At 38.2% G+C, this 13,432-nt stretch overlaps 1 protein-coding gene across 1 annotated transcript in view; it reads right to left on the bottom strand.

Annotated features, from left to right (window-relative positions):
• Atf6 (bZIP_ATF6 domain-containing protein ATf6) overlaps positions 1-13,432 on the bottom strand; it is a 273,849-nt gene that overhangs the window by 155,487 nt on the left and 104,930 nt on the right. Inside the window, exon 5 of the mRNA XM_090372442.1 lies at positions 143-378. Coding sequence (XP_090228568.1) covers positions 143-378 — 236 coding nt within the window. The remainder of the gene's footprint in view (positions 1-142; positions 379-13,432) is intronic.

Genomic DNA, 13,432 nt, shown 5'->3' on the forward strand with positions numbered 1-13,432 from the left:
CAAAGTTCAGAGCAAGAGACTACAGATTACAATTAAATTTAAAGCAATCTACATAGTATATCGTATCATCAAGCAATGAGTTTAGTTGGTCATAAGCATTGCAAATAATCTTTAGCATATATGTATAAAAAGATCAACTTACGTCAACTGAGTGACTGGTGGGTAGTATGCGCTGCATGCAATTTTTATTTGTGTTTGAAAGAGGAACTTTCTGAACAGCAGATTTTGTAGCTTCACTTGAATTTATAACAGCAGGTGCTGCAGATGGTTTTGTAGAAATGCTCTGTGTTATCTGCACTGATGGCTTAAATTTCAGTAAGCCTTCTACAGTAAGTTTTGCAAACTGTTCAGGTGTCAATACTAATGGCTGACTGGGAGCTAAATAAATAAATAAATAAATTACTTCAACTGCTTATATTTAAAAAAATGCTTTATATAATTAAAAAAGTTAGCAAAAAAAATCTTTAAATTATTTATTCTGATATTTTCATGACTTTGGGTATATTTCTTCACCAGCGGAAAATGTTTAACATGAAAATGCATAACACAAAAAACAGATTAACACAAAATATTTTCCAGGTCCTGTTGGAAAGGAACACTTTAGCATTATATTTAATATTGTTTGTAGTGTAGAGGAGCTGACTTTCATGGAAGTGGTGAACTTTTTCAAAATTCTATTTTGCAGCCAAGACCCTAGAATTGGAATAAAAGGTGCATAAGCAAAATGCCCTGTCCCTTAAGAAAAATGGAACTTCTCCAGGCCATTGACAAAGGAAATCATTTAAAAACTGAAATTTGTAAAAAGATTTGCATCTGTACTGAATTTTATGCATGATAATAAATAAAAATTCAGGATAAAATTGTGAACTAGCAATCTGAGGATGGCAACTGTTAAAATTAGAAGCTGCATTTCTTGTTCAGATAAGCAAGGATCCAGAATGCTCCTGCCATCCTTGATGGAGCAAGCTGATGTCTTTGCTGGACAGATGGGATTAGTTTTCTGCAAATCCAGGTTGGTTAGAATGGTTTAAGAAATGCAACAGTATCTTCTTTAAGAATATCTTCACAAATATTCATGGATATTCTTTCAATAAATTGAAAGGATATCCTCCCAAGCATATTTTCAACATGAACAAAACATATACAGTAAAAGTCCAAAAATCTAGATACCAGAAATCCGGACCACCCAAGAATCGGGACTTTTCGAAAACTCACAGAATTTTTAAATTTAGCGGACTTTTGTGTGAGCGCACACATGTGGGAGTGCCACAAATGCCCAGCAACATCATGCGAGCTCACGGTCACCATTTTGAAATGAGCAATCAAACTGTGGCAATGCTATAATTTTTGTCCTACTCTTTCCATTTACCATATACAGCATACGTATTTACAAGTCCATAATAATGGCTCCTAAAATAGATAAACTTCATGGTGTGAAGAGAAAGAAGAACACGTTGAAATTTAGTGACAAACTTGAAATAATTAAGAAAATAGAAAGCAGTGTGAGCAATGCTGTTCTAATGAAAATAGACAACATTGGAAAGTCTACAATTTACAATATAAAAAAGGCAAAGAATAAAATTCTAGAAATCACAGCCTTGTCTGAGCCTTACAATAAAATTGCTGAGAGAAAAAGTTTACATCGCCCAAAATTAGAGAATCTTGATAAAGTGTTGTACGAATTGTTTTTGCTGAAACAATCGGAAGGTATGGCAATTTCTGGGCTGATGCTTATTGCCAAAGCAAGGTCTTTTAAGGAGCAAATGAACATTGAATCAGAGTGCACATTTAGTGATGGATGGCTTAGGAATTTAAAGACTTGTCATGGTATTAGACAGTTGGCTGATACACAAGCAGCAACAGAATATAGGGCAACATTTGAAAAAATTGTATCTGACTATGACCTTACAGCTGATCAAATTTATAATGCTGATGAAACAGCGGTTTACTGGAAGTGTTTGCCCACAAAAACTTTGGCCAGAAACCAAGAAAGAGATGCAACAGGGTTTAAGCTTAATAAGGAAAGAGTAACCATTCTTATGTGTGCTAATGCTTCAGGTCAGCATAAAATTAAACTTTTGGTGATTAGTAAATTTCAGCGCCTACGGACCTTTAAAGGAATTGTGCGCTTACCTGTGACCTATAAAGTCCTTGTCTGAGCCTTACAATAAAATTGCTGAGAAAAAGTTTACATCGTCCAAAATTAGAGAATCTTGATAAAGTGTTGTACAAATTATTTTCGCTAAAACAATCGGAAGGTATGGCAATTTCTGGGCCGATGCTTATTGCAAGGTCTTCAGATTGCACATTTGGTATTAGACAGTTAGATATTGCTGGAGATTGTTGTTGTTGTTGTTATTTGGTTTTTAGGAGCATTAGCAACTAAGACCATATTGCTCCGGGATATGCGGTGGCCATTCCCTGACCTTTCCGCATCCTCCGTATTTGGTGGTGACGGGCTCGAACCCCGGTCTAATCAAGAAGCGTGTGCTACGCACTGCTGCTCCTTCCCACCTGGCTACGGAGGCGCCTCATTGCTGGAGAAAGGTGGCTGATATATAAGCAGCAACAGAATATAGGGCAACATTTGAAAAAATTGTATCTGACTATGACCTTACAGCTGATCAAATTTATAATGCTGATGGAACAGCGGTTTACTGGAAGTGTTTGCCCACAAAAACTGTGGCTGGAAACCAAGAAAGAAATGCAACCGTTCTTATGTGTGCTAATGCTTCAGGTAGCATAAAATTAAGCTTTTGGTGATTAGTAAATTTCAGCACCCATGGGCCTTTAAAGGAATTGTGCACTTACCTGTGACCTATAAAGTCCAAAAGAATGCTTGGATGGACAAAGATATATTTAGCAATTGGTTTGTTCATGATTTTGTTCCATCAGTTCATCAGAACTTGAGAAAATTGGGGAAGACTGCAAATACAAAGTGCCTGCTACTTCTCGACAACTGTAGGGCCCACCCGCACGAATCAGAATTAGTGTCTGATTGCAGAAATACTTGCTACCAAACTTGACTCCTTGATCCATGGGTCAAGGAGACAAGTTTGGTTTTCATTCAACCCATGGATCAAGGAGTCATTAGGAATTTTAAATGACACTATAAAAATGATTTTATGACAATAATGATGTCATTTCAATGCAGTTTTACAATCAAAGATGCAACATTTTCACTCGCGACTGCAGTCAAGCCTGTAACTCTTTTAAGAGCATGGCAAAAGTTATGGCCGAACGTGATGTTTGCGGATCTGCAATCTGATCGAAACAAAAATTTTGAAGGATTTCACATAAAGCTGAAGGCACCTGAAGTGAAAGAACTGATGGAAACTGTTAAACTATGTACGGAAGACAACCCTCTATGCAAGCATCTTAATGCTGATGACATAGAAGAGTGGATACGCATTGAAGATGTTGAAGTTGCAGCAATTTTCACTGATCAAGAAATTATTCAAAGCATTATAACTCCTGATAAGATAGAAGAGAATTATTCAGAAGAATCTGGCGAAGAAAACAACAAAGTTGAAGAAGAAAATATATCTTGGGCTACTGCAGAAAAGTCCATTGAAACAGTTTAAATTTATGGAACAGAACCATAGCTTCAGCCTTCAGGACATCATGCATATGCGCATGGTGCATAATAATTTTATCACAAAGAAACTACCAAGTCGTAAACAAGATGATATAAGAAAGTATTTAAAGAAAGCAATAGAAGCGTCAAGCAGTGCAGCAGATAGAGTAGAAGCTGCAAGTGTTCCATCTACAAGCAGTGCAACAGACGCAGCAGAAATCACGGAAAAGAACAAATAAATATTTGTTTGTTTTTCAAACTTTGTATTTTATATGAAAATGTTTCGTTAATAAACTAAAACAAATAATTAATTTTTATAAAAAAATGTATCTTCTGCTTTCATTTATATACTGTATTTTCCTTTTACATTGTTAATTTTTAAACGCGATTTCAAGCATTACACGTTTTTTTTTTTTTTTTTTTTTTTTTTTTTTTTTTGTGGTAAAAATTTATTTTAACATCTTTGTCGGGTGTTGACTTTATTTTTCTTTAAAACTGCTCCTTTCAATAAATGAAGCATGCTTTATTTTCTAATGAATAAACTGTCAAAATTTACCTGGTCATCTCTTCTTTATTCATCTTAAATTTGAATTTTAAAAGTACTGCCTGAGAATCCAGAAAATCTGGATCGACCTAGTCCCCGAGCAGTCCGGATTTTCGGACTTTTACTGTATATTTTTTTTAATTGCTGTATGCTCAATAAAAAACTTTCTTTTAAAGGTGAGCAATACTCTGGGGGGGGAAAAAATCAAAAGGTCACAGTGATGACTGATGCAGAACTGATGGATCTGTAAAGCATTCATTCTTTGAAATAGAGAAAAGTTTAAATCATTGCAAATAGAAAAGTACAAATGACATTGGTATTTTTTCTGATTGGTTGGTAGCATTATAAAAATGAATAACTTAATATGATAGCATAGCTTGATTTATTATGGTACTCACCTTTTTTTTATAATCTGCAATTAATGTTTGAATAGGGTGGATGATGATTTTAATTTAAATTGGAAGTAAGTAAGTTGGGGTTTTAAAAAACAGAAGTTAAAATATGCGCAAGGAAGTAAAAGTGCACGTCTTCGTCCTTGGTTGTCAATATTAAAGTTGAAAATAAATAGTTAACACTGGAGGCCAACTTTCAACTTTAATATTGACAACCAAGGACGAAGACGTGTACTTCTACTTCCTTGCACATAGTTTAACTTCTGTTTTTTAAAACCCCAACTTACTTACTCCTGATTTAAATTAAAATTATTATCCACCCTAATATGATAATATGATAGCAAAATAAGCTATGCTATCATATTAAGTCAATTATAAATGGTATTTTAAGAAATCTACAATTATCAAATTGTAAAAATGAATAAGTAACGTTTCACCAATGGAGAAGACATTATATTGTGGAGTTATATTTCATAACTAGGTTGGCACAATTGCAACACCAGGATACCTGCTCATCCACCGACAATATGCCAATAAGCCTTGAAATAGTGCCGTCTGGGTGGTGGTATCTGCTAAGAATAAGTAACAACAGTCAGGTGGGTATCTGCTGAGAATAAGTAACAACCATTGGTGAAGTGTTGCTTATTCGAGGTAATGCAATACGTGCTAACTCATTGTGAAAGTAGCCACAATATGAGATATAATTAAATCGATGCCATTCATACTATGATTGCGGTTCACTATTACGAATCAAGACTGGTGTATTTTCACTGAACATTCTATAGTGAATTTCAAATTCATAATGTATTATGCCTTGTGCATTTATTTTTGCTTAGTAACTATTACTATGTATACTGTTGTTGTTGTTATTTGGTTTTTAGGAGCATTAGCAACTTAGGCCATATTGCTCCGGGGATATGCGGTGGTCATTCCCTGACCTTTCCGAAAACTCCGTATTTGGTGGTGACAGGCTCGAACCCTGGTCTAATCAAGAAGCGTGTGCTACGCACTGCTGCTCCTTCCCACCTGGCTACGGAGGCGCCTTATTATGTATACCTTTTGACATCTCTCATATTGTGGAGTTATACTGCATAACTGGGTTGGCCATGATTGCAACAGCAAGGTACCTGCCCACCCATCAAAGATATGCCGATAAGCCTTGAAACGGTGAAGTCTATATCGTAATGAGTAAGAATAACCTTCTCCATTGGTGAAGCATTACTTATTCCAGGTAGTGCAATACATGGTGTTTGCAGGCCGGCCGCTAGTTAGTACTGAACCTATTGGTAACTCTCTAGGAGGCTTCCGGATCAGCTAGTGTATAATCTTGTTACCTCTACTCTGCTAGATAGTGACTGGAGGGAGTCCGAGTAGTGTGTATGCGGGAAGCATTGTCGAGGCCACGTTATGTCAAGGATCTGGGTATATTCTTACCACGTGTACGCCATATCCAAAAATTTCATTACTTCATACAGCATGTCCCACCCACTTTTTCTTACTATCGAATACACCACGAATTGTCAAACTAATAGAGCAAGCTTATCTGCGAAAAGATCTAAACCTCCCAAGCACTTCCTAATTCATTTCACAAATATACGTGGTCTCAATTCTAATCTCAACGATATCCATTTCCACTTGCAGTCTGCCAAACCTCATGTACTTTTTCTGACAGAATCTCAGTTATCGGTTGATTCAACTACTGCTCATCTCAGAGGGCCAAATTATTCGCTGTATGATTCCTTTTGCCTCAAAGGTGGTACTTGTGCATATGTCCTTTCTGATATTCCCTGTCAGAGACTTGGCAATTTGGAATCTCCTCTCTTTGATCTTCTCTGGCTTAAAATCTCTCTACCTCATTGCGTCAAATTCATCTGTTGTGTCTACCGTTCTTCCAACTCCACTAATCACTTGGAGCTCTTTGACTTCCTCTCTGCAACTTGACTTTTCTCCAGCTGGCTTCCGTTTTCTAGTCACACCGATCCAGCAGGCCGAGATAGTAGTAGTAGTAGTAGTAGCATGTGATGCAAGAAAGCAAATGTATGAGCTTATGCAGCATCACCAAAAAAAAAAAAAAAAAAAATCATACTATTCCCTCCAAATGCCTGTCCAGTTCCTCCTTAAATTTATTCAACCTATCAACTACAACGACAGATGGAAGTTTGTTCCAGCAATTAACCACCCGCTGGCTAAAGGCAAATTTCCGCACATCTATTCTACATCTGTCCTTTCTTAATTTGAATTTATGCCCCCTTAGGTATGCTGAGACTTTTGCAATTACTAATGACCTAGCACAGATTGTTCATTTACCTACAAGTATACCGGACAATCCTAATCATACAACCAATAAAACGCTTGATCTTTTTCTCACAAACAACCCTTCTAAGTACACGGTCGAAGTGAGAGGTCCTTTAGGCACTTCAGATCACAACTTGGTGATTGTCTCTTCTCCAATGGAACCTTTACATCATGGCTATTCCCAACCTTGTGTTGTTTGGCATTAAAAGAATGCAAAATAGGATGACCTGCGAGACTTCTTTTCTTCTTTTCCTTGGTCGGATTACTGTTTCAAAACTTCTGATGTCAACGTTTGCTCAGATCGTGTCAGTGAAATTATTCTTGCGGGAATGGAATCCTTTATTCCACACTCCACTTTAAAATCTCGTCCTTTATCTAAACCTTGGTTTTCCAATAAATATGCTAAGGCTGTTCAAGAGAAGAATGTTGCATATCGTAATTGGCTTGTTTCTAATTCTTCAGTTTCATTTTCTGCCTACACCAAAGCTCGCAACAATTGTAAAGCAGTTATTAATCAGTCCAAACTAGAGTTTGAACAGGCTAAGAGTAGAAAACTTGCTTCTTGCCCTAATGGTAGCCGAGCATTCTGGTCTCTTGCCAAAGCTATTGGCCGCAACTTTTGCCCATCTCTGCTCCCACCTCTGTCAAACCAGATGGTTCTGTTGTCACTTCAGCCAAGGATAAAGCTGACCTGCTAGCATCCCATTTTTCTTCCAGCTCATGTATTAATGATCTTGGTAAAACACCTCCCACCATTCCCAACACGCTCCATTCAGTGCCTCCTGTGGTCTTCCGTCAAAAGGATATCAGAAGAATTTTGATGAATCTTGATGCTAAGAAAGCTCCAGGTCCTGATGGTATTTCTTCCCTTGTTCTCAAAACCTGTGCTCCTGAACTTACTCCTATTCTTTGCCGCCTTTTTACACTTTCTTATTCCAAAGGTGTTTTTCCTTCTGCTTGGAAATTTGCTCAAATCCAGCCAGTTCCTAAAAAGGGTGACAAATCTCTCCCATCCAATTATCGTCCCATTGCAATTACTTCTACTCTTTCTAAAGTGATGGAAAAATCAATTAACCGCCAACTCTTAAACTACCTAGAAACCTTCCGTCTGATCAATGATCGCCAGTATGGTGATCGTTGATCGCCATACAAAATTTCCATCAGTGTTGATCCACTGGTGATATTCTGGCTTATGTTACCCATTTATGGACTAATTCAATGGAAAGGTTCGGTGAAACACAAGTAGTTGCTCTTGACATCTCAAAGGCTTTCGATCGTGTTTGGCATAAAGGTCTTCTAAACAAGCTTCCATCTTATGGTTTGCCAACTGTTTTTAGTAATTGGTTATCCAGTTTTCTCTCTGATCGCTCACTGAGGGTGTTGGTAGATGGCTTTCTGTCTTCTAACTTCTCCACTAATGCTGTGTCCCCAAGTTCAGTTCAGTTCAGTTCTTTCCCCCACTCTTTTCCTCTTGTATATTAATGACCTTCTTCCATTGACTGGAAATCCTATCCATAGTGCCGATGATAGCACACTGCATTCCACTTTCCATTTTGAGAAACCTTGTCCTGCCAATCAGCTTCAACTTCTCGAAAATCTGCTACCAATTCCTTAAATGCCGATCTTCAGGTAATTCTCCAGTGAGGCAAAGACAACTTAGTTGATTTAAACCATTCTAAAATTCAGTCTTGTCTTATATCTCGCAAAAAGGATTCTTCTGCTCCTATGCTTATCTTTAGTGACACTCCGATTTCTAGGCAAAATGGTATATCTCTTTTGGGGAATACCCTGACTTCTAATCTCTCTTGGCACAAGCACATTACAAATATTGCTTCCTCTGCATCTAAAAAACTTGGTTGTCTCTTTCGCTCTCGACGTTACTTTTCTTCCAAACAGCTTCTCACTCTGTATAAATCGCAAATCCGCCCTGCAGTGGAATATTGTTCCCACATCTGGGGTGGTGCCCCCGAAACCTCTCTCAGGCTTCTTGATTCCATTCAGAAGAGGGCAGTTAGGTTAATTAGTGATTCATCTCTAACAGAGTCTCTCCACTTGCTTTCTCATAGATGTACTGTTTCTGCTGCATGCCTCTTCTACAGATACTTCCATGGGCACTGTTCTTCTGAATTGGCTTCTATAATTCCCGCTCTCTCTTTCAAAACAGTCCGAACACGTGCCGCCACCAGCCAACATCCATTTACTGTCCAACTTCAAACCCACAGAACCAACTTTTCATCTTCCTTATTTATTCATTCAACTGCCGTTTTCTGGAAGAACCTTCCTTCATACGTATTTCCTGAAAATTACAATCTACAGAAGTTCAAGTCCAATGTCAACAAATATCTTCTTTTGTCTTCTCAACCTCCAACCCAAGCACGGTACTAAGTACTATAGATTCTAATACCTCTCGTGTTTGGGGTTCACATAAAAAAAAAAATGGTAACTTGTTGTGAAGGTAGTCACAATATGAAATACAATTAAATCGATGCCAATCATACTACGATTGTGGTTAACTATTACAAAGAATGGTGTATTTTCAGTGAATGTTCTATAGTGAATTTCAAATTCGTAACATATTATGCCTTGTGCATTTATTTTTATTATATATTATAAACAGAATACATTATTCTGAATTCAGAATAAATTGAATAGTATGTTGTCAGGCTAGCACAATTAAATTTTTAATTCAAAATTTTAAATAAACTATTTTATTATTATTTGTACCACCATATTAGAGAAAAAAAAAAAACTAGAGCTAAGTATATTCTAGACCTCATTGTTACTCACAAATGAGATGACATCATGGAGCTAACAGATCAAGAACCATTGGCAGGCAGTGATCACACAGTCATCAGTTGAAAGATGAAGAATGATGTTTCAGTAGTTAAAGGTAAAGGCACAGATCTTAATTTCAGAAAAGAGGACTACGACAGTTTAAGGTGCTACGTGGTATCTATATTTGGGCAGATTGCAGAGAATTATGGAATAACTTTAAAGTAATAATCAAAGAAGCCATGAACATATAGTAATAGTATTTGCAGTGCAAGAAAGCCACAGGCTTTTGCTGAACTGGCCAAATAATAATAATAATAATAAAAAATAAAGTAGATAAGAAAATGCAAATATGCTTCCCACCTCGCACAGGTAACTATCCAGTTCAACTCTTTGAATTTATTCAAACTGTCAGCCTCAACTACCCGAGAGGACAAGTTGTTCCAGCAATCAATGACTTGCCAACTAAAAGAAAACTTCCCACAATCCAACCTAAACCTCAAGCCTTGTAATTTGAATTTATGACCCCTAGTTCTGAAATTATTTAGAACAGTAATAATTCCACCTTCATTCATTTTATTAATACCTCTCAGAGCCTCATAAACCTCAATCGGGTCACCTCTGAGGTACCTAGTTGCCAAGCACTGTAGTCTACATAATCGGAGTCTTTCCTCATATGGTAGTCCTCCTGCCGATTTCACTATTTGAGCTGCCTGATTTTTGACCCTTTCAAGAAGCTCGATGTCTTTTTTTCAGATGAGATATCCATACTTGAACACAGTACTGTATTCCAAATGTGGTATTACAATTGCCTTATTTTGATATCCCTATCTCTACAGGATAACAACTGATAAATCATGAATAGGACACCATGGACTTTCTTGACTGCTTGTTTACACTGTTCAGAAAACTTCATATCTGCCTGTACTGTAACTCCCAGATCCCTTTCCTCCTCAACTGTTTTAATTCAACCTCACCAAGTGAAAGGCCTTTTAGCATCATTAAAACATAGCTGCCACTTCTCTAACCATCTCTGAAATCTTAATCATTGCCACTAAGATTTTTCCTACCACTGAAGTCAGAATAACTGGTCCAAAGTTACCAACTTTAGTCTTAGAACCCCTTTTATGTAATGGGAATACATTGGCAATTCTCCAATCCAAAGGAATCTCCTGAGTCCAAAGATGCCCTCATAATTAATCTCAATGGTTCAATACACTCCCTCATGCTTCCCCTCAAAATTACAGGGTATATGCCATCAACTCCAGGAGCCTTACTTGCCTTTATGCTCAAAAGGTTTTCTAATAAACAATCACCTGTAATTAAAACATTGCTAATTTCATATGGCTGAGCCTCACTCGCACAGCCTCTTCTCAGCATGAAAGGTCTTTTGTCAGTGAAGACTGATGCAATGTACTTATTCAATTCCTCCGCAACTTCAGCTGGGTTATCTGAGACTTTTCCACCAGTGTACAAAGGTCCGATCTGATTAGTTTCTTCTTTGTTGTATTCACATAAATGAAAATTCTTGTCCCCATTCTTTGCTTTCTTAGTCAATGCTTTCTCATAAGCAGCCTCCACCTCCCTGACCTTATCTGTGATACTATTTCAGATCAACTCATATCTGCTGCAGGCATCAGTACTTTTCATTGCTCTGTAACTATCCCATGCCTTACTTGACTTTTTGCTCAAAAGGTTTTATAATAAACAATCACCTGTAATTAAAACATTGCTAATTTCATATGTCTGAGCCTCATTTGCACAGCTTCTTCTCAGCATGAAAGGTCTTTGTCAGCAAAGACTGATGCAAAGTACCTATTCAATTCCTCTGCAACTTCAGCTGGGTTATAGAAGACTTTTCCACACCCAGTGCACAATCTTTTTCTATTTTACCAGCCAGCTCTGCAGTCATCCATTTCTGCATCCTTCTCTTGCAATATTTTCTTAAAGATATGTATGTGTTCATGGCTTCTATGATTTTTGTTTTAATTTTTGTATTCCATACTTCAAATGTATTCACCATCTCTCGGCAATCGGTTAATTGCGGGAACAAACTTCCATCTGTCATTGTGGACGTCGACAGCTTAAATAAATTCAAGGAGGAACTGAACAAACTTTTAGAGGGAATGAATGTGTTAATTTTTTTTTGGCTGATGCTACATAAGGCATGTGATGCTCTTGCATCACATGCCTCCATTACTATTACTAATCTTCCCAAAATTCACAGATGCCATATAGTGCCTTAAACTCTCAAAGTCTCCTGAGTGTTCTGAAGTTAAAACTTGTGCCTTTAACTACTGAAACTTAATGATTACATGATCACTTCCTGACAATAGTTCCTGTACTTTAAGCCCTGTGTTGTCATCAAGAATAATATTGCCCCTAGTACTTTCTATAACATGCTGATACAAGTAAACATCTAGTTTATTTTAAAAAGTTTTTTCCCCCATGATGAGTTTTCCTCCCACTTATTCTGGGTGACTTTAATCTGGGGTAGATTAAAGTCATCCATAACAGGACAATCACGCCTGCTTGTCCATTCCATCTGCATGTAAAGACGCATCACATTCTTCACAATCTACTAGTCTGTAAATTACTCCCGCCCTATATATATATATATATATATATATATATATATATATATATATATATATATAAATATTATTCTTCTTCTTCTTCTTTGGTCCTTAGCTGGCAGCTGGGGGAGGCGGTTGGCCACGCAACCAGTATGCTGCTGTAGGTGCCGCAGGGTTTCGCACTTGCTCTGTGATGTTCTTCCATACCTTACGATCCATGGCTTCAGTCCTGGCCTGGTTAAGGTCAAGACGTCGGCTCTTCAAGTCACCTTCCACTTGCTTGGCCCATGTTTTCCTAGGCGCGGTCCGTTGGATGCTCCATTGGGTGGGTCGTTGTCTCCAAAGGAGTGTGGATGGTATTCTGTTCGTGCCCATTCTACATACGTGGCCAAACCATCTGAGCCTTCGCTTCTGGATTTGGTCGGCAATGGTTGGTTGCTGTTGGCATCTGGCGCGGATGGTATCATTAGTGATGCGGTCGCGAAGAGAGATGCCCAAGATCTGCCGCAGGCATCGCATTTGGAATACCTCAAGTTTGTTCAAATCTAACTTGAGACAAATCCATGTTTCCGATCCGTAAAGAAGAATGGGCAGGATCAAAGTCCGGAAGAGTCGGATTTTAGTCTTTGTGGAAATGTTGGTCCTCTTCCACAGACACCATTTGAGCGAGGCGAACGCAGCGGCCGCCTGTCCAATTCTGCTGTGGATTTCCATGGCGGATGCAACTTTCTTCTCCTGGACCAGCGACCCAAGGTATTTAAAGTCCTGCACTTGCTCGATCTGGACGCCTTCGAGATAGATGGTGGCTTGCGACCATCTGTTGTCAGGGCCTTTGTCTTACCAGCATTGATCTTCAAACCATATGGCCGGGCAATGTCGTAGAGGATGTCCGTGGCTTCAGCGTCGTTACCGGCAAGGATAGCACTATCATCAGCAAACATCAGGTCAGTCACATAGTGATCCTTGTCATATTGTATGCCCTGTCTGTTTCTGAATGCTTGCCTCATAATGGCGTCGACCACGATGTTGAAAAGCAACGGGGAGGCTACATCCCCTTGGCGGACTCCAGTTTGGATGGTAAATTCCTCAGATAAATCGTTCTGGATGCGCACCTGGCTGGTTAAACCGTTGTATGCAGTTTGGAGGAGTGTATTATTAAGTGTATATATATTATTAAGAAAATACAGCAGAAGGATGATACCACGATGGATGAATACGGAGCTGACCAGTCATAGTGCAGAAAAAGATAGCACTGGAAAGTTGCAGAACATACTGA

Source organism: Mastigoproctus giganteus, chromosome 4, assembly GCF_048544385.1.
Source record: "Mastigoproctus giganteus isolate SK-2022 chromosome 4, ASM4854438v1, whole genome shotgun sequence".
Taxonomy (NCBI): domain Eukaryota; kingdom Metazoa; phylum Arthropoda; class Arachnida; order Uropygi; family Thelyphonidae; genus Mastigoproctus; species Mastigoproctus giganteus.